Source organism: Brassica rapa, chromosome A04 (genome assembly GCF_000309985.2).
Source record: "Brassica rapa cultivar Chiifu-401-42 chromosome A04, CAAS_Brap_v3.01, whole genome shotgun sequence".
Classification (NCBI taxonomy): domain Eukaryota; kingdom Viridiplantae; phylum Streptophyta; class Magnoliopsida; order Brassicales; family Brassicaceae; genus Brassica; species Brassica rapa.
In genome coordinates this window covers 21,429,905-21,454,192 of record NC_024798.2, presented here as the reverse complement: position 1 = coordinate 21,454,192, position 24,288 = coordinate 21,429,905, and the positions used below count along the sequence as shown (strand labels likewise).

General features: G+C 35.0%; 6 protein-coding genes and 1 long non-coding RNA gene across 9 annotated transcripts; 4 read left to right on the top strand and 3 right to left on the bottom strand.

Moving 5' to 3' along the window:
- Window positions 1-930: 930 nt before the first annotated feature.
- LOC103866231 (peroxisomal membrane protein 11D) lies at window positions 931-2,684 on the bottom strand. The gene is made up of 8 exons (XM_009144112.3): window positions 2,476-2,684; window positions 2,166-2,375; window positions 2,002-2,076; window positions 1,800-1,874; window positions 1,626-1,706; window positions 1,479-1,553; window positions 1,223-1,396; window positions 931-1,141 (listed from the first exon to the last, which is right to left on the bottom strand). The coding sequence occupies exons 2-8, from the start codon at window positions 2,361-2,363 to the stop codon at window positions 1,106-1,108; spliced, it is 714 nt and encodes a 237-aa protein (XP_009142360.1). The 5' UTR covers window positions 2,364-2,375; window positions 2,476-2,684; the 3' UTR covers window positions 931-1,105.
- A 191-nt stretch (window positions 2,685-2,875) lies between these two features.
- On the top strand, window positions 2,876-5,312 carry LOC103866230 (tRNA (adenine(58)-N(1))-methyltransferase non-catalytic subunit trm6). The gene is made up of 10 exons (XM_009144111.3): window positions 2,876-3,132; window positions 3,215-3,342; window positions 3,458-3,563; window positions 3,643-3,724; window positions 3,791-3,861; window positions 3,948-3,989; window positions 4,085-4,303; window positions 4,429-4,668; window positions 4,755-4,860; window positions 4,944-5,312. The coding sequence occupies exons 1-10, from the start codon at window positions 2,978-2,980 to the stop codon at window positions 5,115-5,117; spliced, it is 1,323 nt and encodes a 440-aa protein (XP_009142359.1). The 5' UTR covers window positions 2,876-2,977; the 3' UTR covers window positions 5,118-5,312.
- Window positions 5,313-5,369: 57 nt separating this feature from the next.
- Window positions 5,370-6,288, bottom strand: LOC103866229 (40S ribosomal protein S27-2). The gene is made up of 4 exons (XM_009144110.3): window positions 6,124-6,288; window positions 5,909-6,010; window positions 5,735-5,763; window positions 5,370-5,633 (listed from the first exon to the last, which is right to left on the bottom strand). The coding sequence occupies exons 1-4, from the start codon at window positions 6,124-6,126 to the stop codon at window positions 5,513-5,515; spliced, it is 255 nt and encodes an 84-aa protein (XP_009142358.1). The 5' UTR covers window positions 6,127-6,288; the 3' UTR covers window positions 5,370-5,512.
- A 753-nt stretch (window positions 6,289-7,041) lies between these two features.
- On the top strand, window positions 7,042-10,283 carry LOC103866228 (DNA cross-link repair 1A protein). The gene is made up of 10 exons (XM_009144108.3): window positions 7,042-7,832; window positions 7,919-8,101; window positions 8,173-8,553; window positions 8,623-8,686; window positions 8,765-8,982; window positions 9,058-9,165; window positions 9,235-9,340; window positions 9,417-9,628; window positions 9,703-9,806; window positions 9,879-10,283. The coding sequence occupies exons 1-10, from the start codon at window positions 7,242-7,244 to the stop codon at window positions 10,021-10,023; spliced, it is 2,112 nt and encodes a 703-aa protein (XP_009142356.1). The 5' UTR covers window positions 7,042-7,241; the 3' UTR covers window positions 10,024-10,283.
- Window positions 10,284-10,670: 387 nt separating this feature from the next.
- On the bottom strand, window positions 10,671-12,169 carry LOC103866227. 2 transcript variants are annotated; one of them, XR_632524.3, is made up of 4 exons: window positions 11,219-12,169; window positions 10,982-11,057; window positions 10,844-10,903; window positions 10,671-10,752 (listed from the first exon to the last, which is right to left on the bottom strand). It is a non-coding gene; the product is annotated as an uncharacterized LOC103866227 (long non-coding RNA). The 2 variants fall into 2 exon arrangements; XR_001958285.2 differs by having other exon boundaries at window positions 10,982-12,169.
- A 373-nt stretch (window positions 12,170-12,542) lies between these two features.
- LOC103866226 (lysophospholipid acyltransferase LPEAT2) lies at window positions 12,543-16,212 on the top strand. The gene is made up of 14 exons (XM_009144106.3): window positions 12,543-12,982; window positions 13,534-13,714; window positions 13,810-13,869; window positions 14,027-14,190; window positions 14,274-14,337; window positions 14,423-14,491; window positions 14,589-14,684; window positions 14,772-14,816; window positions 14,982-15,052; window positions 15,133-15,199; window positions 15,276-15,326; window positions 15,411-15,521; window positions 15,606-15,653; window positions 15,737-16,212. The coding sequence occupies exons 1-14, from the start codon at window positions 12,543-12,545 to the stop codon at window positions 15,863-15,865; spliced, it is 1,596 nt and encodes a 531-aa protein (XP_009142354.1). The 3' UTR covers window positions 15,866-16,212.
- Window positions 16,213-20,533: 4,321 nt separating this feature from the next.
- Window positions 20,534-24,099, top strand: LOC103866224 (MADS-box protein SOC1). 2 transcript variants are annotated; one of them, XM_009144104.3, is made up of 8 exons: window positions 20,534-20,897; window positions 21,387-21,592; window positions 22,629-22,710; window positions 22,869-22,930; window positions 23,025-23,124; window positions 23,213-23,254; window positions 23,339-23,380; window positions 23,694-24,099. In XM_009144104.3, exons 2-8 carry the CDS (start codon window positions 21,411-21,413, stop codon window positions 23,823-23,825), a joined length of 642 nt encoding a protein of 213 aa, XP_009142352.1. In that variant the 5' UTR covers window positions 20,534-20,897; window positions 21,387-21,410; the 3' UTR covers window positions 23,826-24,099. The 2 variants fall into 2 exon arrangements, with proteins under 2 accessions (XP_009142352.1, XP_018513683.1); XM_018658167.2 differs by having other exon boundaries at window positions 20,558-20,739.
- The last annotated feature ends 189 nt before the right edge of the window (window positions 24,100-24,288 follow it).

Below are 24,288 nucleotides of genomic sequence, written 5' to 3'. Positions count from 1 at the left end.
TAAAGCCGTTTAAAAAAAACATAACATATAATGTTTCCTCATTTTTGTAATTTAAAGTCATTTTAAAAAATTCAAAATATAAGATATAAGAAAAAATCTATTTATTTTTATTATATGGTTAATGTGATTGTTTAATTTTTTATATAATATAAAATTAAACAAAAATGAAGAAGGATGCAAAAATTATTATCAAATCTTTATTATTCATAATCATTAATTGCATTATATATGTAAATCATATTAGGTAATTCCGTAGCTTTTATTTAAGGAAAGAATATATACTTCTTATATTTTATGTTAATATAATGTTCTATAGTGTTATATAATTATGGAAAAACGGGACAACTTTAGATTGAACTATACTTTATATTAGGTGCTCTAGAATTCTTAGAAAATAGATTTAGAAGGCATTTAGATGTGCCACATAAGCAAGGGGTCTTTTTTAATTAATACAAAATTGAGGTTACATCTTTTCAAATGCTTCTCAATTAATATATAGGAGATATCATCCTTAGAATTATTAGATTTTGTTTTTGGAAAATTATTGATTTTTTAAATTGATTCAGTGCATTTGTATTATGAGAAAGAAATCTTTCAATATTTGGAAATGTTATAATGTTTTTGTATTGACTTCCTTATACTGTGATATATGTTGCCATTTTAGAGAGAAAAAAAAATCAAATTAGGTACACTAGCCGATGAAGCGCGTGAAGTTAGTTACATAGGTGGGGTCCGTTTGGGTCCTTTGGACACAAAGTGACGCAATCCCTCTTGCACTTTAATCCGGTCCGAACTAAATTCAATTTTAAAGTCACCCGGTTTAACCGGAAAATCACATACACACTGGTCAAGCTTAAACTGAGATTCTCCTTTGCTCTGTATATACGCCACTTTCAGGAATGATTTAAACTTTTCTCGGGGGACCAGAGAGAGTTGAAACCTTGCGGGGTTGTGAAGAAAGCCCAAAGAAGTAATGTGCGCGGTTTGCGTTATGAACTAAAACGTGTGCAACAAGAAACCGAGGTATAGAACATTTTTATTACAATCATACCAACATAAACTCTCTGAGTGACCACCTCCTGGACGCCAGATTCTTCCATAATCTTCAAGGTGCTTTGATCTTGGGACGTGTCGGAAGCAACTGTGTTTGTCGAGAGACACGTCAAGATCAGAACTACTTGTAAAGTGTGTTTGTTAACGAAGAAGAGAAGTGTTGTGTTACCTGGTAACAAGAAATGATTGAGGTGATGAATCCAAAAGCTCCAGTGACACGAGGAGTGATCTTCTCTGGAGATAACTGAAGAAGACCAGCTGCTACAACAATGTCCATGGCTGATTTGATCAAAGCAAGACTCCTCTCGTTAGACTTTTTAAGCTTAGCACGATACTCCTCATCCTGACAATTTTACACAATTAAACATGAATTGAGTTTATTACAATATAACATTCCCTAGAAACTGAAGATTGACAAACATTACTTGATACTTGTTGCTATTCTTAAGCCCCTTTTCGATCTTCTTCATGGACGATGAGAGTCTTCCAATCTCACCAAGCTAATAACAACGGAAACATATCATAAGCGGTGAATAACTGTAACATATGGAAAATCAAATAAAAAGACGGACCTCGACTAAAGTTGTGCAGACAGATGATCCCATCCAGCAAAAAAGTGATATACGTCCAAGTAACTCAGCTCGCTCTTTGTTCTGTCATGAGTTAAAGCAAAAACATAATTAGTCTAACAAGAAACCTGAATAGAACTAGTGTAGTGGTGAACATGTATGATGATTATATCTCACCTTATAGATTCCTGATCTCCCAAGCCAGACAATTTGATCCAAGAACAAGAATGTAGACAGAAGCGCGTTCTTGGACTGCAAAATAACAAACACCCATCAACCAAGATTGATACAGAACTCTTTTTTGGTTCTTGAGAATCAGTTTTTCTGAACATTTCACTTATGGGTTTTGTCTGAAAGTGAAAAAAGAACTATGAAGCACCTTTCCAAGTAAAACAAGAGGAAGTGGAGTTCCTTTAGGAACAGGACTGATAAGACCATGTAAATCATTAACAAACTGCAACAATTATTAAAACATGTATTAGTTAAACACAAAGCTAATTACAAAATGAAATGAAAAAAAAAATTGAAAAAAGGATTAATAACCTTGAAAAGACGGAAGACTTTCCTTGCTAAGCTAGTGGATTTATCAACGTTTTGAGCAGTACCAGGTTGTCCACCGCTCAAGAACTTGGAACCATACTGTATAGCTCTGCATAGCTTATCCCTTGCCTCTGCTTTGTTCAGATACATAACCACTAGAGCCAGCTCTGCTCTCGATACATCTAACGTACTACTCGCCATCTTCAAATCCCTCTGATGAAATTTCACACAGGTTCTAACAAATTTGAATTTTGATCGTAGAAATTCGAAAATGATCAATTAATCAGATTCATCATCAATAATCGAAATATACCTTTGGCTCTGTTAAGACTCCGAGAAGATAATGTGAAGAGAGAGAGAGAGAGCCTCTGTTTTCGTGTGGAGATAGGGCTTTGTTTGGTCGACCTTCGTCTCCCGACAAACAGACAAAACATCGCCGTTGGTCAATCTATCAATCCAGACCGTCGATTATGTTGACTTTTTACGATATAGCTATGCGACATGTTGTGCGTGCAGGCAATTAGCTCACTCTCTCTCTGTCTCATTCTGTTAGCGGAAGTTGAGGATATCCCGCGCAGACCGATCTACGTCCACGTGGCACACATCTCTACGAAATAAAAGATCCACGTGGCTATGTAGACATTGGGCCATTAATTTAGTTATGAAAGGCCCAATGGGCTTTAATTTTACCCGATTTGGCATAAAAACCGTTCTTTTAAACAGACTATTGTCGTTAGGGCTTAAACACACCACTCCTTCACTTGTCTCTTCAACTGAATTAAGGCGAAAACAGAAACTCCAGTTTTTTTTTCTCGATGGAGCACAATAAGAATCAGGCAGTTATGTCGGAGAATAATAATAACAACAAGGCTCAAGATCCAAATCCGAGATTTGCTAGCGAAGGCTGCAGCGTTTTGCTGGACGTGAACGATGGTGACCGTCTCGTCTTCGCTCGTCTCTCTGGTGGCGCGTTAGTGATTCTCAATCCTCAATTATATTTGATTTGAGTTTAGTTTAGTTTCATTTATTATTTATTAATCTGTTTTGGACAGTGTATTAAAGATAGGGAATAAGAATTACTCGTTAAAGCCACTGATCGGAGCTCCGTTTGGATCTATCTTCCAAGTCGAAACCGGAGAAGACGGTTCTTTCCTCTCTCGCATTCTCCCCATCAAGAAAGGTTTTTGTCTTTCTCCCCAAATTCAATATTAAAGATTTTTTTTTTTTTTTGTAATGTTATAATGTTTGGTTATAAAATGATTGAATTTGAGTGTAATGATGTTCGATAATCTCAGAGAGTAGCAGCAATAATGTTATAGACGATGCTAGGGATAATCGAGAACTTATAGACAATAATGAAGCTCAAAACCTCACTGGTGAAGAGATTGAAGCTATGCGGAGGTTTGAACAATACTTAAACTCTCTCTCTCTGTGTATACATTGTAAGAATCTGCTAACATTTAGTTTCATAAATGTGTAGAGAGGGTGCAAAGGGGGATGAGATTATTGAAGCACTGATTGCAAATAGCAAAACATTTGACCAGAAGTTTCAGTTGTCTCAGGTTTGTATATATACAACTCTGTAATTGATTTTCTTGTCTAATCTTTTTTTTTTTGGCTTTTAATAGGAAAAATATAAGCTTAAGAAGCAGAAGAAGTATGCTCCAAAGCTGCTTCTAAGACGACCTTTTGCTCGCAGGTTTATATTTTTGTTATGTCTCCTTTTGTTTTATGACTTTTTATGTTTTTCTTATTCTCGGATCTGTTTTTTTTTGTGTTTGCCAGTATCTGTGAAGCTTATTTCAAGAAATATCCAAACAGAATCGGGTATGTATTACTTTGTTTCATTCTTTAACTTCGCTAGGAAGATCCTGAGTCATTTTCCCTCTGATTGGTATTAATTGATGTTCTTTATTTTGTAGATTCATACGTGTAGATGCGTTATCTCTTTTGTTAACAATGGCTAACGTCACCGCACACTCGGATGTGCTTGTGGTGGATATGGTTGGTGGTCTCATCACTGGTGCAGTGGCTGAACGTTTAGGAGGCACTGGTTATGTTTGCAATACTTATAAAGGAAACTCTCCTCCCTCTGTGGAGATGGTTAGGATGTTCAACTTTACTGACAAGGTTATAGAGAGGTATATTCCATTTGTCTCTTTATTCTTTTTTTTTTGTTTCTGTTGTGTTTTATCTATTTAAAGTAAGCTGTTATATATAGTTGACGTTTCTGGACATTTATGTCCTTTTTTTATTTGGTGTGTAGGATCGTGCAGTCATCTATAGACGAGCTCTCAGCAGCCAAAACTGTTTCCCCTGAAGAGAACAATCAACAAGGAGGAGTTCACCCATCTACATCCGATATGGTAGAAGACACACCTGTGACAGCTGAGGCCAGAGTAGTAGATGATGCTGTTCCAGAGAGCAAAATTGTCAAGGCCCCAAAAGCTGGAGCCAAGGCTTCAAAAGACGCAATAGAAATGTGGAAAGAAAACGGCTTCTCTAGGTAAGTAACACATATCTGTTTCTCTCAAGTGAATGGAAGTGGTTCAGGTTGATTTAGAAGACACTTCTGTTGTGTGGGTTTTGCAGTTTAATAATGGCAGCACAAGACCAAGACCCATGGAGTTTAGCTAAAGATGTATTGCCACTGCTCTCCTACTCTGCTCCCTTTGCAATATATCATCAGTACTTACAGGTATGTGCTATACATAAGAAGAAAGCTTTTCAATATGTTTTGGTCATAAGAACAAAATCTCATGATTGATGAACATTTTACAGCCTCTGGCGACATGTATGCACAACCTTCAGCAAGGGAAGATGGCTATCAATCTGCAAATAACAGAACCCTGGCTACGCGAATATCAGGTGCTACCATCAAGAACTCACCCTCACATGCAGATGAGCTCTTTTGGAGGCTATGTTCTTAGCGGCATCAGAATTTCTACCGCTTGATTCTTATCTCCAAAACCTCAATTCTTCTCTTTTCATTTTCAATAAGACTGAGGTTTGGTGTTTGATATTTTCTTTTCGAAAGGTCTTTGTATTTGTATGTTGTTGAGATATATAGGGGATGAGATTATGGTTAAACTTTCATGTTGCGACTCTTGTTGTTTGTTTTTTTATCTAATAATATCATCATTTTTTTTATCGTTTTGTTAATCGATTGGTTTATATAAACGAATACTAAAATTCAGGCCATGAATCTATTGGAGGAATAAGCTCACGAACTTTTACTTAAAACATAAAGATCCATAGTTTAGAACTAAAGTCATCAACATATAAAGTATAAAGTATCCAAAAACCATAAAAGAAACTAAAAGGATGAGAGTTGCTGGAGCCATCTTGTTTCACTTTTTCCTGAAAGAGCAACCTTCAGTGAGCCTAGCCTTTCCTCCTGTGGGTTGGCACAGCACAGTCTGGCAGTTTCCACACACCACAACCGTCTGCGAGTGGCTGAACACCGTCGTACTGCAACAAACGCAACCCACCATTTCATCATAAATGAAAAGAGCAAAACATGAACAGATCAAGAATTAAAAATTCCCAAGGTTAAAGACTGTTGTTCTTACATGTTAAAGCATCCTTGGCACTTCACATCCTACAATCAAACCAAATCACATTAAAAAAAGAATCTAATCAGCACCAAACAGAAGTTTACTATGGATTAAAACAATGATAACAAAACTCACAAAAATTCTAAACATCGAAAAGGTTAAAACTTTGAATCAAAAGAAAGAATTTACCATGAAAAAAGAGTTGGGGGACTGAACAAGACGCTTGAGTTTGTGCTTCCTCTTCTCAAGCTCAGCTGGTGGGTTTAGCAGATCAATATCGTTTTGTAGAACCTGTGACATTATTCAATATCTACCATCAAGACCTAATAAGTGCATTCAGACACGACTGAACAAGAGAGAACATAGAAATCAAACATATCATCATTGAAGGATCTAGGACATACCATCTTCGTTAGCTTCTAGAGATGACAAGCCTCAGAGACAGCAGAATCAGCCGACAAAATGCTTATAAAACCTAATTTGAGCAAACAACAACGCCTTTATAAACAACAACACTCTACAGTTTAACCAAAAACCGACCTTATGTGAATTTCGGTTTAGTCCGGTACTTAAGCGTTGGTTCGAATCCAGTCCCACCATTTTTAACCTTTCGAACAAACATTTAGGCTGAAATTTTTAGATACGGCCCATTATACATGATCTATTGTAGGCCTCTGACCCGAAAACTCGAACCGGAACCGATCCAAAATTACCAGACCCGAAACCAAACAAAAAATTTACAAATATCTTTCAGATCCAAAATTCTTTTACCCGAAAAGATCAAAAACTGATTTGTATCCGACTTTAAAACATATATATCCAAAACCATAATTTTTTTTGTATTTTATTATTTAGTTGAAATATTTTTTGTTAACATTATTTATTATTATTTGGTAACATTTATAAGTAATATAAAACTTTAAAATGTAAAATTTAGAGTTTAAAAATATTTTATTTTAATTATTAATAATTTAATTTAAGTTATTTTATAAAAAAATAGATATATATGACAAATATCGACTAAATTTGATGGAGTTTAAGTATTTCATATCTTTTTCAGATACTAAATACTCGAACCCGATTCGAACCCAAAAATTATGAGTATTTTACATGTATTATAATTATAGATCTGAATCGACTCGGAGCGGAGCGGAAAAGAACCGATCCGAACCAAAAATTTATAAGTATTTATTGGGTTCAAATGTTTACGACCCGAAAGATTCGTAAAACCCGAATGCCCGGCATTAATCTACTGGTCTGAATCCTGGACCATATAAATTCACTCCCAGTGTCCCGCATTAATAAATTTTCAAAATTAAATTTACCCCATTAAAAGAAAAAAAAAATCATTTCCAACAGTTTTAAATGCATTTCTATAACAAGTGACACCGATTCATCCGAAACGTCGTCGTCTCCTCTCTTTCCCTCTCTCTCTTTCTCTCCTTCGAACTTTGTGTTAACGCTCTCACAGTCAAACCAAACACGCTCTCTCTATCTCTTCCCCCCTCGCCGGAGCTTAAAGATGTGGAACACCGACGACGACGACTTCCAGATCCCTCCTTCCTCCTCTCAGCTTCTTCCCCTTCGAAAACCCCTCCACCCAGCCAACGGCACCATCTCCCACCGTCCTCCGAGGAAGAAGCCAAGACTCAGCCCTAATCCAGGAAAAGAGAATATTCCTCCGGCTCCTGAAGCTGGCTCGTCTTCTACTACTCCTGACTGTAGCAGCTTACTAGATTGCATCCCCTCGAGTGTTGACTGCTCCTCCGCTAGCGAGCCCTTTTGCTCTCTCGCGGCGAAAGTAGAAAACGACGGCGTTTTGGTCGATGGGAAGGAGAAAAAAGGTGAGTGCTTTAAGGCGAATCGGGAGGGGTATTCGTGTAATTCGATGGAGGCTAGGTTGTTGTTGAAGTCGAGAGTTAGTCTTAGGTTAGAGGACGAGGAGGAGGATGAATGTTGTTTTGTAGAGTCGGACTCTGAGCTTGACGTGTTGATTAAGCTTTGCTCTGACGATTCGATTCAGTGTCCACTGTGTGAAACTGATATCTCATCTCTGAGTGAGGAGGAGAGGCAAGTTCACACTAATAACTGTCTTGACAAGGCTCCTGAGCAAGTAAAGCTTCTTCCTTTTGTTTAATCTGATTTGACTTTAAGGTTTAGTTTTGTATTTTGATTTAACTGTTTTAAATTTGAGTGTAGGACTCATTGAGGAGATGCGAGAAGTCTTCTTCTTTAATTGAAGAATCTGTTGATAATCCGGAGCTAGTTAATGATCTCTCTCCGGTGCTTAAGTGGGTTAGGAGTCTAGGTTTAGCTAAGTATGAAGATGTGTTTCTACGCGAAGAGATTGACTGGGATACTCTTCAGTCACTCACTGAGGAGGTAATGGAATACCTTTATGGAACTAAAGCTTGATAAGTATCTTCTTCACCAATGGTTATATATTTCTACAGGATCTCCTGAGCATAGGTATCACGTCGCTTGGCCCTAGAAAGAAGATTGTGAATGCACTTAGCGCACTTAGAGAAGAAGCCTCTGCATCTTCAGCTGAACCGCAGGGGCAGTCTCTTAGCAATGTTACAGAGAGACAGAGGGAGAGGTCAACCACTCGTAAGGCAAGTGAGCCTAGAAAACCAACCGCCAACAAGTTGATTACAGAGTTTTTCCCTGGTCAGGCTACTGATGGCATAAGGAAGCTCCCTAAAGAACCTGTCACAGAAAAGAGTGCAGCAGATTCTGGATGTAGACGTGCTGCTGTGAGAAGAAACGGCAACAATGGCAAATCTAAAGCCGTTCCACAGTGGAATTGCGTTCCAGGGACACCTTTTCGAGTGGTAAATTCTCCACAACAACCCTCTCCATTTCATATTTGGTAACTTTATGGTTTAACATATGTAACGCAGGACGCATTCAAGTACCTCACACGCGATTGTTGCCATTGGTTTCTTACACACTTTCATCTTGACCGTAAGTAGTTATCCTAATTATGTTTAACTACACATAAGAATCAATGCTCAAAATCTCTCTGCGTCCCCTCGTTTACAGACTATCAAGGCCTCACAAAGTCATTTAGTCACGGGAAGATATACTGTTCCTTAATCACCGCAAAGCTGGTAAACATGAAGATTGGGATCCCTTGGGAGAGACTGCAAGTCCTGCACCTTGGCCAGAAGGTTAGTATTGCGGGCGTTGACGTGACATGCTTTGATGCAAACCATTGCCCTGGATCCATCATGATACGCTTTGAACCAGCCAACGGTAAGGTGAGTTCTTAATCTATAGACCATTCCAAACATGTGTTGATCAGCTTATGTTTTAACTCTGTTGATGTGTATTAGGCTGTTCTACATACGGGTGACTTCCGCTATAGTGAAGAGATGTTGAACTTGCTGACTGGTTCGCCTATCAGCTCTCTTGTCCTTGATACTACATACTGTAACCCTCAGGTTAGTCATGCATTGAACTAACATAACTATTCTTGATTGCTTTGATACAAATGGTATCATTTGTTGCAGTATGACTTTCCGAAGCAAGAGGCGGTGATACAGTTTGTTGTTGAGGCTATTCAAGCAGAAGCTTTTAATCCAAAGACACTCTTCTTGATAGGAAGTTACACCATCGGTAATACGCTCTCTCTTCTTGTTGAGACAGGCTTATTGATGAATCTTAAATTATTTCCTCTCTTCTCTGTTGAAAGGAAAGGAGAGACTGTTTTTGGAGGTTGCACGTGTGCTACGTGAGAAGATCTACATCAATCCTGCAAAGTTAAAACTCCTAGAGTGTTTGGGATTCTCTAAGGAAGATATGCAGTGGTTTACAGTGAAGGAAGAGGAGAGCCACATTCACGTTGTGCCTTTGTGGACGCTTGCTAGTTTCAAACGGCTTAAACATATAGCTAACCGATACACAGTAAGAAACAATTACGCAGATGTTTTTTTTTTTCTGTGTGGCTGAGCTCTTAGGCGAATGTTATGTCAATGCAGAACCGATACAGCCTTATAGTTGCATTCTCTCCAACTGGCTGGACATCTGGTAAGTCCAAGAAGAAGACTCCAGGAAGAAGGTTACAACAGGGTACAATAATAAGGTAAACTGATTCCGTCATCTCCAAGTCTCTGTGGTGTGCATTGAAGCTCAAAATCATGATACATGTTGTCAGGTACGAGGTTCCTTACAGTGAGCATAGCAGCTTCACAGAGCTGAAGGAGTTTGTGGAACAAGTATCGCCTGAAGTGATCATACCGAGTGTTAACAACGATGGACCTGACTCTGCTGCTGCAATGGTGTCGATGCTGCTTACGTAAGCGATTATTGGCTACTCTAAGTGTGGCTACCGATTGAGCAGAGTGTATCAAAGATTGGACGAAGGGAAGTAGATATTATCATCATGTTCTAATATAATGTAGCAATATGTAAAAACACGTGACTATGTATTGTGTTTCTCACAAGAAAACTCCAACGAATTGTTGTCGTGAAATGTTTTTTTCATATCAAATTTTATTTGGTCTGTAAAATTACAGATATTGATGTTTCGTTAAATTGAAGTTAACAGAGATAAGCAGATGTAATTGAGCAGTAGCACTTGCTGTCTGAGCCAAGGCAATATTGGTTTAGAAAGAAGTATCGTGAATTTCTTCATGCTCGTTCCAAGTTTAGGTGATTTAATGAGAACGCAAGACCGGTTCGGTTCGATTACAAAATAAATCGACACAAATTTCAAAATATATATAATCGTTGGGACAGACGCACGCGTGTTGGCGAACGAAACACGAGAAATATAACCGTTAGGACAAAAGTATCACTCACTCTCACTCTCACTCTCACTCTCACTCTCACTCTTCAACAACAAACCATTGCTTCTTCTTCTTCTAAATGGTTAAAAACTTGGATGATGAACTCCTCAACGATATTGTTCTTTTATCCACCGTGCAAGGTCGAGATGAACGATAACATCTTACTCTTTGATTGTGGTCTCGAGCTGACCGCTTAGCTCCCAATCACAGTCATTCACTAACACAAGAACACCAGGTCTCCTGCAACAAGAATCGATTCTTCCCCCAATTAATAAACACTATATATAACCAACCTTAAATTGAGCTTGTGAAAGAAGAGAAGCAGACATACACAGTATCTCTCTTTGATCAGATTTGAACGAACCCATGAAAGCAAATGCTTCATTGTTAACTAATTTTAAGAGAAAGAAAACTTTTAGAAAAAATTCAAAATGATATGATCAAAAACACATAAAAATTGAAGCTATACATCATCTTCTCCATGAGGCAAATCAACGTTTACTCTATGGATCTTTTGAGAATCACAGAACAGCTCTAAACCACCCCTACAAATCAAATCAAAGTTTTACCATTCTTAGTTTAATCAGTGAAGAGAGAGAACTCTATACACATTTTATTTTCCAACGTAGAGAGAATCATTGATCAAAGCATCATCCAAATTATCCTTAACATTCACACTAATCAAAGAGGAGAGGGATAAGCTCACCCGAATTCAAGACCCAGCTCTTCCCAGGGTTTTTGTAGTCAATACTTGTCCCTGTCCTAAGAGTACGATAACTCAATCAGGCACTGGAGGGCATTGTCCAGTTCAGGCCCACTTAAATATTCGTTTCGTAACCTTTTCATTTTCTTGTACATTTAGCGCTAATCTATTTAATTTTTTTCAAGGCTCGAGTAACAACACTTAACAGCCCAAGCTTAGCGTATTATGTTTCGACACCACAGATGATAATAATAGTTTGCTATATTATCGACACATGCTATTATATTGGTATGTCGGCCACATATGTCAATCGGGCTAATCTCCCTAATTTGACGACGCCAAATCAATAAAGATTAATTAAGTTATCCATCGCCATCTCTTTCATTTTGGATATCCAGTCAGATCTATGACATAACTAATTTTAAAATTATATATAAACTGTCGGTTTTAATTAAACGAATTAGTAAAGTTTTTGAACAGTATACTAAAGTCGGATATTTTAGACTTGGTTTTTATAAAATTTCAAAATATTCTTTTGTTTGGCACACTAATGATTATAGTAAGGAAAATACAAAGTTAAAGGTATAAGCATATACTCCCTGAATTAGCTTTTAAAGTTTTACACTCCAATTGAAAAATTACGAATTTTTATCCAATTTATTTTGTTTACCTAAAAACAACAATAGTTACAATTAATGAAAAATTATACGACAGAATATAAATGGTCTTAAATATCAAATTAAATTTATTTTTATATAGAAATTTAAAAATATCACTTAAAATAAAACTAAAACAATTTTAAAACACCACTTAGAAAAGTTAAAACGAACTGGTGGGAATATATACAAAACTTATAGAGCCAATAAAATAATAGTTTTCTTTTCCAGTAGTGGTTAAGTATCAAATACAAGTGGAGTAAATCTATTATTCCTATTGGAGATTATTATGAGTTTTTAAGACAGACCATGCCGAATCCATGTGCAATCATAAAATCCTTGTATAAATTATCTGCTTCCGTTGACCGAATAACTTTATCGTGCCCCCTTGTAATGACATTGTTTATTTCCATAATAGATTTGCTTTAGTAAACTACAGCTGTAATAAAAACATTTGTTCGCTCGAGTTTTTTTTTTTTTTTGTCAACTGTTCGCTCGAGTTAAATCACCTTAAAATAGACTACTACCGTATTAATAAAGGAAATTAAATTATTTTTTTAACCAAACACTAAAAAAAGGATTATTGAGGGAACAAAACAAATTAACATCAACCACAAAGCGTGACCAATCTCACCTTCTCTCTCGCTGTGTTCTTACAAGACACACCGAGGATGTCGGATCCCGATTTATCGTCTCCGCTGATCCAGCGTCAACCAGAGGTCGTCATCTCAATCCACGACAACGGAGAAGAAGACTATAATCATCCCTCCGCTGGTCAACAAAACCAACCTCCACGTGTTCCACGTCATGACCATCTCAACCCTCCTTTCGGCTTCCTCAGCGACGCCGAGCCTCCTCCGACGACGGTGGATCCGTTCCGGAACGATACGCCGGGAGTCAGCGGACTGTACGAGGCGATAAAGATCGTGATTTGCCTCCCGATAGCGTTGCTTAGACTTGTTATATTTGGAGCTAGCTTGGCTGTTGGTTACGTGGCGACGAAGCTGGCGCTTGCTGGGTGGAAAGATAAGCATAATCCTATGCCTCGTTGGAGGTGTAGGATCATGTGGGTTACTCGGATCTGTACAAGATGTATCCTCTTCTCCTTTGGGTGAGTTTAAAAATGGAAACTTTAGTTATAACATGGTGAAATGGTTTTAAAAGGTGTTAGATTGTTTGTTACATGGTGTTGTTTATATAGAGTTTTGCTCATCTCTTGTAGTCTCTTCAAGTTTAAATAATGTTCAAGAAATAGCTAGGCGGTAGTTAGACGCCTTATAGATAAATTAGTGTTTAGGCGTGCCCAGACCAATTTTTTTTTAAAAAATGGGTTTGAAAAAAACTGTTTAGTTCAGATTCGATGGCGCCGCCTAGACCTGATTTTTTAGATCACTGAGTTTAAAAAAACAAACTAGAGTTGTGGGTTTAAGATGGTGAATGGCTTCAATGGTGGTAGATAGTTTGTTCCATGATGTTGTTTATATATAGATGTAGTCCCTACAAGTTCAAATAATGTTCAAGAAATCGCTAGGCGGTAGTTAGACGTCTTATAGATAGATTAATGTTTAGGCGAGAGCCCAAACCGAATTTTTGAATGTTCCATGATGTTGTTTATAGATATATAGAGGTTCTTGTGTCGAATGATCTTCCTTGCTCTTGCAGTTATCATTGGATACGACGGAAAGGGAAACCTGCTCGGAGAGATATTGCTCCCATCGTTGTATCAAACCATGTTTCTTTCATTGAACCAATCTTCTTCTTCTATGAGCTATCACCCACCATTGTTGCATCGGAGTCGCATGATTCACTTCCTTTTGTTGGAACCATCATCAGGGCAATGCAGGTAAGCATATAGCTAGCACGCATAGTACATACATACTTAGTTTAAGATTGCTAGTGTGAGTTTATGCTAAAGTTTCTGTTTTTGAATATGTTTAGGTGATATATGTTAATAGATTCTCACAAGAATCAAGGAAGAACGCTGTGCATGAAATAAAGGTATATAGTTTCTGTGGCATGTTATTAATATCTATAGTAGTTTCTTAGATTGAGTAACTTTTATCAAACACATGTAAACCATTTTATGGTTGAAAAGGATTCAAAATGGTTTTTTGTATTTGATACGCAATGTGCTTTCAAGGATATGTAAATACAGAGAAAAGCCTCCTCCGATAGATTCCCCCGTCTGCTGCTATTCCCTGAAGGAACCACTACCAATGGGAAAGTTCTTATCTCCTTCCAGCTCGGCGCTTTCATCCCAGGCTACCCTATTCAACCTGTAGTTGTCCGGTATCCCCATGTACATTTTGATCAATCCTGGTGAGTCTCTTTCGTTGTCTCATGTTTGTATACACACTTTCTACTTCCTCAAAAAAGTACTGATGATTATGAGATTTTTTCAGGGGGAATATTTCTTTGTTGATGCTCATGTTTAGAATGTTCACTCAATTTCACAACTTCATGGAGGTAGTAAAAGTTAGTTCATTGATTTTTTTTTTAATGTATTTTTAGTATTTCACTTATTTGGATCATTTTCTCCGGAATTAAACAGGTTGAATACCTTCCAGTAATCTATCCCAGTGACACTCAGAAACAGAATGCTGTGCGTCTCTCACAGAAGGTGATTTCTGGTGGAGATTGAGATTATTTTTTTATGCACTTGCTCTTTTTTTTTATTGGTAGAAAAAATAGTACTGATGGTATAGTTGTGAATACAGACCAGTCATGCGATTGCAACATCTTTGAACGTGGTCCAAACATCTCATTCTTATGGGGACCTCATGCTATTGAACAGAGCAACTGAGTTAAAGCTGGTATGTCCAGCTCATGGGTGTTTTTCCTCTCTTAAATAGCATTTTATCTTGTTAATTATTTATTTGATCTTGAATGTTCTGTTGCAGGAAAACCCCTCAAATTACATGGTTGAAATGGCCAAGGTTGCATCGGTAAGTGTTATTCTCTTAGTGCTAAAAGTTTGATGCTACTCATTTACAACCAGGAGACACATATCTCTGAGTGTGGATATACCAATCTTTTTTTATATGTCATGTATATATGCTTTAATAATAAAAAATGTTCGTTACATATGCTCTTGTCTTTGTTCCTTTCAGCTATTCCATATAAGCAGTTTAGAGGCAGTTCGGTATTTGGATACATTTTCTTCCATGAATCCGGACTCTAGGTAATGACTCTTGTCCTATTAAGTTACTTGTTTTATAAGCTACAACCTTCAAGACTTTTTTGTTATTTTTTCTTTTGCAGTGGACGTGTTACTCTACATGACTTTCTTCGAGTTCTTAGACTGAAGCCTTGCACTCTCTCTAAAGGGGTCAGTTATGAATAAATAAATTGTTTCTTACCTTCTTTGTGTATTAATATGTTTTCTTACAATGGTACTTATGTAGATATTCGGGTTCATCGATGTGGAGAAAGCTGGATCAATAACTTTCAGACAGGTACCTTCAGGGATCATTTGTAGAGATTCTTAGTAAAAAGTCTCTTTTAGTCTCATCCTTGTTCTTCTGCTGGTTGGTCTGCAGTTCTTGTTTGCCTCGGCTCATGTATCGGCACAGCCACTTTTTCAGCAAACATGCGAGCTAGCATTTTCTCACTGTGACGCAGATGGAGATGGCTTTATCTCCATTCAAGAAGTACATTTAGTTCTTCACCTCCTTTGTCATCTTTGCTTTTGAGTTCTTATGACTTACTTTTTTTTTACTTAATCTTTGGCTCAGCTTGGAGACGCGCTGAAACTCACAATACCAAACTCGAACAAGGACGAGGTAAGTGTAAATTCATTCATCCATCTATTGAAATTGACATCCAAAGATGTGTAGCTAAACGGTTTAGAGTTTATATGTAACAGATACAAGGGATGTACATTTTGCTAGACGAGGACAAAGATCAAAGAATCAGCAAGGATGACTTCTTGTCCTGCTTAAGAAGAAACCCTCTGCTCATAGCTGTCTTTTCCCCTATCTTGTCCCCAACATAACACAGACAGAAAAAAATAGCTGGCCAAGATCTGTGATTCTGTGCAATGATTCAACCCATACCTTTGTGGTATTCATTATCTACCTTTTTGTTTTTTGTTTTTTTTTTCTTTTTTCAGATTGTAAAAAAAAAATGTCAAAACTAAAGATAGGGGCTGCTATGTTTTTGGCCTATCCCCTCCTCCGTGGATTCCTCATCCTGAGTTTTGGACTATAACTGCGTGCCGTTTTGTACCCCAGAAAACGCTTTGGTGTTTGCTCCTCTAGTTCTGAGCAAGCTCTATCTGTATTTGTATCATCCGAATTTCGATTGTATCAGTGGTTATTTCTTTATTTTTGACTTATTTTATTCAAACTCTTAATTAAATTATTAGTAGTTTGTTGGAAAAAAAAACATTAGTAGTTAACTATTGGACATTATAAATCCAATGTCTTAATTAAACTAAATTAATATTCAATAAATTAATAATTTCTATAAATTAACAAATTTTACCGGTTTTAACGTGGTTGGTTTAAAATTTGGTAAAAATCGATAAGAGAATAAGATAATTTTTTTTAAAAATTTTTTTATGTAAATATATGGTTTTATGAAAATTATAAATTAATAATTTATCTGTATACATATTTATATAAATAAAAATTTATTATTTTATTATTTATTGTATATTCACATTGGAGTTATTTTTATATTTTTTTAGCACTTAATATATTTTTGATAAGATTTAAGAATATTATATCTAAAATCACATTTAAATTCTATGTAATATATATTATATATACCAAATAATATAATAAAATTAATATAAATGTAAAATTTTAAAATATAACAATTGATATTTATAAACTAAAATCAAATATATTTTTTTTATCTTAGAATAAATATATTTTAAAATAAAAAATTTAAATAATTTTTTTTTGTAAATTAATATTTCTATACTCATTTAGTACAGCCCAGCCCCCAGGTGGGGAAAGCTGACGCAAGCATTGGTTTATCATGAAAAAAGGACAATGAGAATCTGAAGATGGAATAAGAACCGTCGGATGAAACAGCATAAGATGGTTTACAGCACGCTCTGTGGTCCCCTCCACAGGTGACGAGAATGTCCTCTACCCCACGTGCCCGACATGTGTCGGTACCTCAACTGGGAAGTGCAAACTCTCTCCCCAATGGCCAAATCAGTTCTCTTTCTTCACCTTGTCCAATTTAAGTTATTTTTATTAACCCTCTTTATAGACATATTTGAATCCTAATCACTCACTATCCGCTGAGCACATATCTTTAATTACTTAACATTAAATTTTTATATACTATAACACAAATTACAAAAATAACAAATGTTCTACTTGGTCAATAAAATATCTATGTAATTTTATCTTACGTTTTCACATATTTTAACCGAATATTTGTGGAAAAAAAAAGCTCAGATCAGACATAAGGAGTTTCGCATGTGACTATGTGCATCGTTAAGACATGAGAGTAAGGTCCTATTACTTGATCCATATCATGATCAAAGATCATACAACTTATTAGGTGAATTTTATTGTAATTTAGTCTTCTAACTACTCAGTAACGGGTGTCTTTGCACCTGGTAATGTGGTTAAATGCACTATACCAAATCAAATCCATATATTTGAGTCTATGTAAGATCGGAGCTGAACACCAATAAAACTAGTATAAGGGACCACATGTTAAACAAAGACGGGGATACGAGATATTCGCCAAAACTACATTTCACATATAGTGCTACGGGCTTCGGTTAAAGTAAAGTATATGTGGTCTTAACTCTTGTTCATTTTCGACCAAAAAAAAAAAAAAACTCTTGTTCATTCAAACCTTATTGAACGAATGGTTTTTATTCCAGATATTTAGTTACTACGATCGTATATATTCTAGACCTTAACTCTTGTGCATAGTTTCTCAATAGTATTCGCATCCTAATTTAACCACCTAAATAGGCATATATATATATATATGTGTGAATAAAAATAAAGAAAGAAAATTAGATTTAACCTAAAAGAGGTAAGAAAAATAGAATCATACAGTTGCTATATTCTAGAATTTATTATTTTGAGATATGCAATTTGGTGGGTCCCCGTTTAGGACCAAAGTGTGGAGCACGATTTATCTTTGAAGTTGATAAATAATCATTATATTTTTTTGTCTTTGTGTTATACTGTTATTGATTGGAGCATTAGAAAAAGTAGGATGTGCGTTTTCGTATTATCATTGGCTAATCTTTGTAACAATGACTGAACGGACGACGTTGATGTATTTCTAATATTCTACGTCCTTTTTGTTCTTCTAATTTTCTATCACCTATTATCAATTTTACAAAACAAATGCATGGTGGCTCCCATTGATCGGTGCGAAACTGCGAATGAATAAACCACAATAATACATAACAAAAGTAGGAAAGATTCTGAGAAATTTTGACCTAAAAAACGTAGGAAAGGTTATGTAAGTTACAAAAAGATTCACTTTAAAACAAAAACCTTGGACGACGATTTTCCTAATTCCTAGCTAGTACCATTCGTCGTGAATATTGATTAGTACCATTTTGGAAGTTAATTAACATCTTTAGATTCAAATTACTATGAAATTGTTACTCTAATGGTAAGTTACAATTAAAAAAATATGTGACTAAACGCATAATAGATTTTATCAATGTTTCAGTTTTAGGTTTAGGCCAAATCTCTATTGGTAAGACCATTTCTAGAAAATCGGAGCATTCCGAACTATAATTAACTTCAATCGCAATGGACGAACACGAACTAAAACGTATATGAGAATCTCTTCACTAGTCTATAGTTTTTTTTAATTGATCTCGACCAGTAAGAAGTGCTCGCATTTACTAGTCACGATTATGTTTCTGTAATCTGAATTGTTTTTGAAAAAATGCGTAAGCATGGACTCCAAACCTGGTTACACATGCCTAAACTAATGGAATCACAAAACTACAATTATATTCTCGGACCTGTCGGTAACATTTAATAAATATAAGTTGGTTAACATATTAAGTCACTAGCGAAAAGATGTTATTTTCGAAATAAATAGCCTGTGTGGTCCGGTCCTCCCTAAATAAATCTTTAGATTTCGATTAACCACTTTCTCTCCCCAAAAAGGATATTTTTTGGGGCCACTAGCTAGATAAGACGTTCGATTATCTAAACCATTATTGGTTTTCTAAGTTACGTTTTCGTTTATGACTGTGGAAAATATTACAAATGTCTCTTAATTAGACACATCGCTACGTACTACACGCCATTGCCTCATTCTATTTGCAACTCAAGTAATTTGAGTAGAGGTATACGTATTTTTGGTAACCTAATGGTCAATAGCATTTTATAATGTAATTTTGTGAATAAAATACCAACAAATCATGATAAACTATATAGAATTGCAGTAGCAATTTACTAATCATTCAAGTAAAGATGTAAGGTTCTACAATAAAATTAGAAATTTTCACAAAACATTGGAATTTCCCCTAAGTAAACGTGTTTGACGTTGGACTTCTAGCAGAATAGGCTTTATATCATGGTTATGATATTCAGCTGCGTTATCGATGTATAGCAAACTTGTATTTGTTAAAAAGTAAATCCCAAAGTTAAGGATGAACATGTATTTGAAGTGAGGTAGCTTACAATATGTGAACGTAGTAAGTACTATTAGAAGCTAGTTTTGGATTTAGATATGAATTAATTGAACTAACATTTTAAGAACATCTAATTTTTACTAGTTATTAGAGCATTCCATCTTTAATAAGAGGAAATCTCTATTAAGAGGAAGAAGTTTTTAAAAAATCATTAAAAATAATAATATAAATATTAATGGAATTATTAAAAATTTAAGACACCCTTACAATTATTTTTAGTATATCTTAATTTTTTTTTTAAATCACAACAATGTATATATTATTATTTCTTAAGATTGGATATTTGATATCATTATTTTCAGAGTAATTACAGTGGGGCATATAAGTACGAGAGAGTGTTTGTGTCCACACTTAAAAATCTAAAATAGTTTTCTTTATAATCTTCTTAAATTCTTGGACAGCCAATCCCATCAATATACATATTTTGAAGGGAAAAAGATGTGTGTGTAAAAATATCCATATATATCAAATATGCTTTCTTGGTCTTTCTCAAGACTTTTTTTCCAAAATAAGTAAAGGATGAGGTTTGAAGCAACCATCATATTTGCGACACATATTACTATTTGCTCAGCCTTTTTTGCTATTATTCTAATATATATTTAATACTTTTCAAAAAGAAAAAAAAATGTTCTACATTATTATTTTTTAGTTCGGGGTATCTCCCACTTAAGATAAGTGAAACTCACGTATATAATTTACTTCTGCATGTTCAAACGAGGCCTAAATCATAACATTATATCCACATGGTCACACATATTTGGTATTGTGGAATTGATTTGAACTCGAATCTTTTAGGACATTTTCGACCATACTCTATTTTTTTACTCTAAAATAGAATGAAAGTGAATATGAAATAAAAAATACTCTAATCTTACTTTATTTTTTTATTCCATAATGTAGTTTATTTCATAAGTAAAGTGATTTATATTTTGTTTGTTCATTGCTCAATTATAGAATAAAAATAGAGTAGAATTAAAACATTTTTATTCCTTATTTTTTAACTCTATTTTAAAAGAAAAAAATAGAATTTTACATTGAAAATACTCTTACTTCTCAAAGTCGGCATACCGCTAAACCAAACCAACCATGGTTGTTCCCTATTACCATAACTACATCTTGAAGAGAGGAGAGTGTGCGAGTCTTGTCTTTTGTTTCTTTTATTACACACAAATAGGTGAAACGAGGAAAGCTACTACTACTTCTTTTGGTACTTCCATAAATAGGTCTTTCCATACGCAGATAATCAAGTTTGTTCATCATCTTCTCGTCGCCTCTCCATCAATACTTATATCTATCTATTTATACATAATCGTGTTACTTAATTTCCTCTTCCGTTAATCTCCTTAAAACCTTTTAGGGTTTTAAATCCTTTTGGCCACAGGTAGATCTCTTTGTAATGATCTTTTCTACTTTTTGATTAGTCTGATGGATCTTTTTCATTTTGGTCGATTTGATGTTTTGTTTCTGGGTTTTTTTTTTGTTTTGCTTTGTTTAGGCTAAATCTGATGAAAGGTTGCATATCTTTCAATTAACCCCCATAACAAAATAAAATAAAGGCTGCATATTTCATTCATTTTAAGCAATCCATATAGATCAACTATATAAATTTGTACTTTAGATTGGTTTGGTTTTTGGGTACTTAATCATCTTATCTCTCGTTGACTTCATCAGTCTCCTTCCACCAAAAAAAAATCCCAGCAAAAAGTTTATTTTTTCTTTTCCAAATGGATTGTTTTATGTGTGTGATTTTTTTTTTCCAAATGGATTGTTTTATGTGAGTGAATAATCTTGTTATTGAGGTGGTTTCACCCTTGATCTTATGTTCTCTGCAAGTTAAAAAGAGATCTTATATAATTTTTTTCTGTGAAAGAAAAAATTAAACAAGGAGTAAGAGATGGTGAGGGGAAAAACTCAGATGAAGAGGATAGAGAATGCAACAAGCAGACAAGTGACTTTCTCTAAACGCAGGAATGGTTTGTTGAAGAAAGCCTTTGAGCTCTCAGTGCTTTGTGATGCGGAAGTTTCTCTGATCATCTTCTCTCCTAAGGGAAAACTTTATGAATTCGCCAGCTCCAAGTACGTTTTCATATAAATCTTCTACAGAGAGAGAAATAGAGAGAGATAGAAAGTTTACAGTATGTCTTGGTTTATACATGGTTTTGTTGATTTGTTTGCTCTTTGTGGAATTACATCTCTTTAAACGTTTGCTTAGAGAGGGTGTTAAATGAGTTCTTGGTTTCTACAATGTTAAGGCTATTATTAAAGTAAAATCAAGTACACCGTCTTGTTTTAATTGTTTGAGATGTCTCTCTCTCTCTATCTGTCATATTTAGTTTGAGTTATGATAAAAGTTAAAATGCCAAAGAACTCTCTTGCAAGTACTTTTGACATGTTATATATATATTTGATTATCTCTTGTTAGAGATTATGATCACACACACGTACAACTCCTTGAGTTTGTTTACAATTATTCTTTCTTGGGTTCATTTAAGGATCATAATTATGTTGCAGTTAGCTTCCTTATGAATTGAAATGATACATAGTCTGGCGAAATTAATATTTTTCGTTATTACTTACAGCAAATAGGGTTTATCTAAGTGATGAATTAGCATATTGTTTTATCGTTCCTGATAGATAAATTACCTATGCTTCATTTCATTATCATTCCTAATATAATGCAATTAAGTTGCTTACTATGTTCCTACTGTTTTCTACCTGATTTAGGATCCATACTCAAGCCACGATCTTAGTATAGATTGTTTAGAGAATGAGAGAAACTATCTTGTAGTGTTAAGTAGAAGGGAAACCAAATTTACTTTTGATCAGATGTTTCAGACCATCTGTCCATTTGTGAAAGTACATCTTTCTCTCAACCTACTAAATAGTATATAAAGAAAAGAGACTCACATGTCTTTAATTTTCCAAAATTGGGGGTAAAAAACCCCAAATAGACAAGGCTTTTCCAAGTCATGTCATTAAGTCTTGTGATTACTTAGAGTAAGAAAGAATTTATGCTCTTGAATTGTCTGCTTTTGAGTTCCAGTTCCAGAGAATTAAATATGTTTCTTACACTGTGCTAACTTAATCTCTGATGAGTTTATGTTTTTAACAGTATGCAAGATACCATAGATCGTTATCTGACGCATACCAAGGATCGAATCAGCAACAAACCGGTTTCTGAAGAAAATATGCAGGTTAATTATGATCTTGTATACCAGTTTCTTATATAACTACTTAAGTACAAAGATCAAAATGGCTTAAGAAAAAATAATCATAGTCTGTATAAAGTCTCAATGTCACTATTAGACACATTGAAAACAATCACATGCAATAACATTGTTATAACCAACAGCATTTGAAACATGAAGCAGCAAACATGATGAAGAAAATTGAACAACTTGAAGCTTCCAAACGGTACAAACATGTCATACACTTGTATCTTTGCAATTTTGCTGTTGTTAAACGTCAAACACGCGTGTTAAGTATTTTTCATTCTTGCTTTTATTAGTAAACTCTTGGGAGAAGGCATAGGATCATGCTCGATTGAGGAGCTGCAGCAAATTGAGACCCAACTTGAGAAAAGTGTCAAATGCATTCGAGCAAGAAAGGTATATATGCATATTTATTTAGATCATCCCCATATTATTATTCTTATAAATGATTCATAATTCTAACTTAGTTGCTCATTGCTATTAGACTCAACTGTTTAAGGAACAAATTGAGCAGCTCAAGCAAAAGGTAAAGATACTCAACTGGTGGAATATTACAACTTAGTAATCTTCTTGTGTTTGCTTCTAACAAATGGAACTAAAAACTTTGCAGGAGAAAGCTCTAGCTGCAGAAAACCAGAAGCTCACTGAAAAGGTACAATACTATAAACGAATTTATCCTAAGGGTCTCAAGTTAGGGTTCCACATTTGTTTTTTTTAGTAAAAGTTTGGTTCTTTACTTTGGCTTTTTGGTTAGGAGTCATTTTTTAGTAAAAGTTTGGTTCTTTATTTTGGCTTTTCGGTTAGGAGTCTTTATTTTTAATATCTTCAGTAATTACATTCGCATTATTGTAGTCCCATGATCGCCATGACCTTGGTCCTCTATGTGTTGTTAGAGCTTCTTTGCATCTATTAATTTTGTAGACAAATAAATATTTATAATTATGTCCCTTATTTTTTAATTGCAGTGGGGATCTCATGAAATCAAAGTTTGGTCGAGCAAGAACAAAGAAAGTGGAAGAGGTGACGAAGAGAGTAGTCCAAGTTCCGAAGTAGAGACAGAATTGTTCATTGGGTTGCCTTCTTCTTCAAGAAAGTGAAGAAAGCACTCTTCACACAACAGCAAAAATGCAAAAAAAAAGGGTTTAGCAGTGTATAAGGTCATGTAACAAAACTCTAAAGCTGCTTTCCTTACTGTCTTCTTTCTCTCTCATTCTCTTCTTTAAAACTCTTGTTCATGTGTTATGTATCTATGTTCTTCTACAGTTGCCTACCTAGATGTTTATATGTTTGTTGTTTATTTTCAAGTTTTGTTATCATGTATCAATTAATGCTTTTCCCTCCAAATCAGGAATACATATATATAGCTTATTATTTTTGTAGGAACAAGCACAATTAAAGATATATAAGGCATCAACATCAATATTCTCCACAAGAGTAACTAAAAAAATACTAACAAAGAACAGAAAAAATAGTAAGAAAGAATCGATCTATTGGCCAATGAATTCTTTCAACATGTTCTTTGCCAAATGGTAGATTTTTTTAGTTATTAAAATATTATTA

Bases quoted from the DNA above. Each gene is read 5' to 3' on its own strand.
- LOC103866231 (XM_009144112.3), bottom strand. From the start codon at position 2,363: ATGGCGAGTAGTACGTTAGATGTATCGAGAGCAGAGCTGGCTCTAGTG. The intron at 1,875-2,001 runs GTGCTTCATAGT...GTTATTTTGCAG, and splicing joins CTCTTGTTTTACTTGGAAAG to TCCAAGAACGCGCTTCTGTC. The intron at 1,397-1,478 runs GTAATGTTTGTC...TAAAATTGTCAG, and splicing joins AGAATAGCAACAAGTATCAA to GATGAGGAGTATCGTGCTAA.
- LOC103866230 (XM_009144111.3), top strand. From the start codon at position 2,978: ATGGAGCACAATAAGAATCAGGCAGTTATGTCGGAGAATAATAATAAC. The intron at 3,343-3,457 runs GTTTTTGTCTTT...CGATAATCTCAG, and splicing joins CATTCTCCCCATCAAGAAAG to AGAGTAGCAGCAATAATGTT. The intron at 4,669-4,754 runs GTAAGTAACACA...TGGGTTTTGCAG, and splicing joins AAAGAAAACGGCTTCTCTAG to TTTAATAATGGCAGCACAAG.
- LOC103866229 (XM_009144110.3), bottom strand. The intron at 5,764-5,908 runs GTAAATTCTTTC...GTTTGATTGTAG, and splicing joins CCCCCAACTCTTTTTTCATG to GATGTGAAGTGCCAAGGATG. The intron at 5,634-5,734 runs GTAAGAACAACA...CGTTTGTTGCAG, and splicing joins TGCCAAGGATGCTTTAACAT to TACGACGGTGTTCAGCCACT.
- LOC103866228 (XM_009144108.3), top strand. From the start codon at position 7,242: ATGTGGAACACCGACGACGACGACTTCCAGATCCCTCCTTCCTCCTCT. The intron at 8,983-9,057 runs GTGAGTTCTTAA...GATGTGTATTAG, and splicing joins TTGAACCAGCCAACGGTAAG to GCTGTTCTACATACGGGTGA. The intron at 9,629-9,702 runs GTAAGAAACAAT...ATGTCAATGCAG, and splicing joins ATATAGCTAACCGATACACA to AACCGATACAGCCTTATAGT.
- LOC103866226 (XM_009144106.3), top strand. From the start codon at position 12,543: ATGTCGGATCCCGATTTATCGTCTCCGCTGATCCAGCGTCAACCAGAG. The intron at 13,715-13,809 runs GTAAGCATATAG...GAATATGTTTAG, and splicing joins CCATCATCAGGGCAATGCAG to GTGATATATGTTAATAGATT. The intron at 15,053-15,132 runs GTAATGACTCTT...TTTCTTTTGCAG, and splicing joins TCCATGAATCCGGACTCTAG to TGGACGTGTTACTCTACATG.
- LOC103866224 (XM_009144104.3), top strand. From the start codon at position 21,411: ATGGTGAGGGGAAAAACTCAGATGAAGAGGATAGAGAATGCAACAAGC. The intron at 21,593-22,628 runs GTACGTTTTCAT...TGTTTTTAACAG, and splicing joins TATGAATTCGCCAGCTCCAA to TATGCAAGATACCATAGATC. The intron at 22,711-22,868 runs GTTAATTATGAT...TATAACCAACAG, and splicing joins TTTCTGAAGAAAATATGCAG to CATTTGAAACATGAAGCAGC.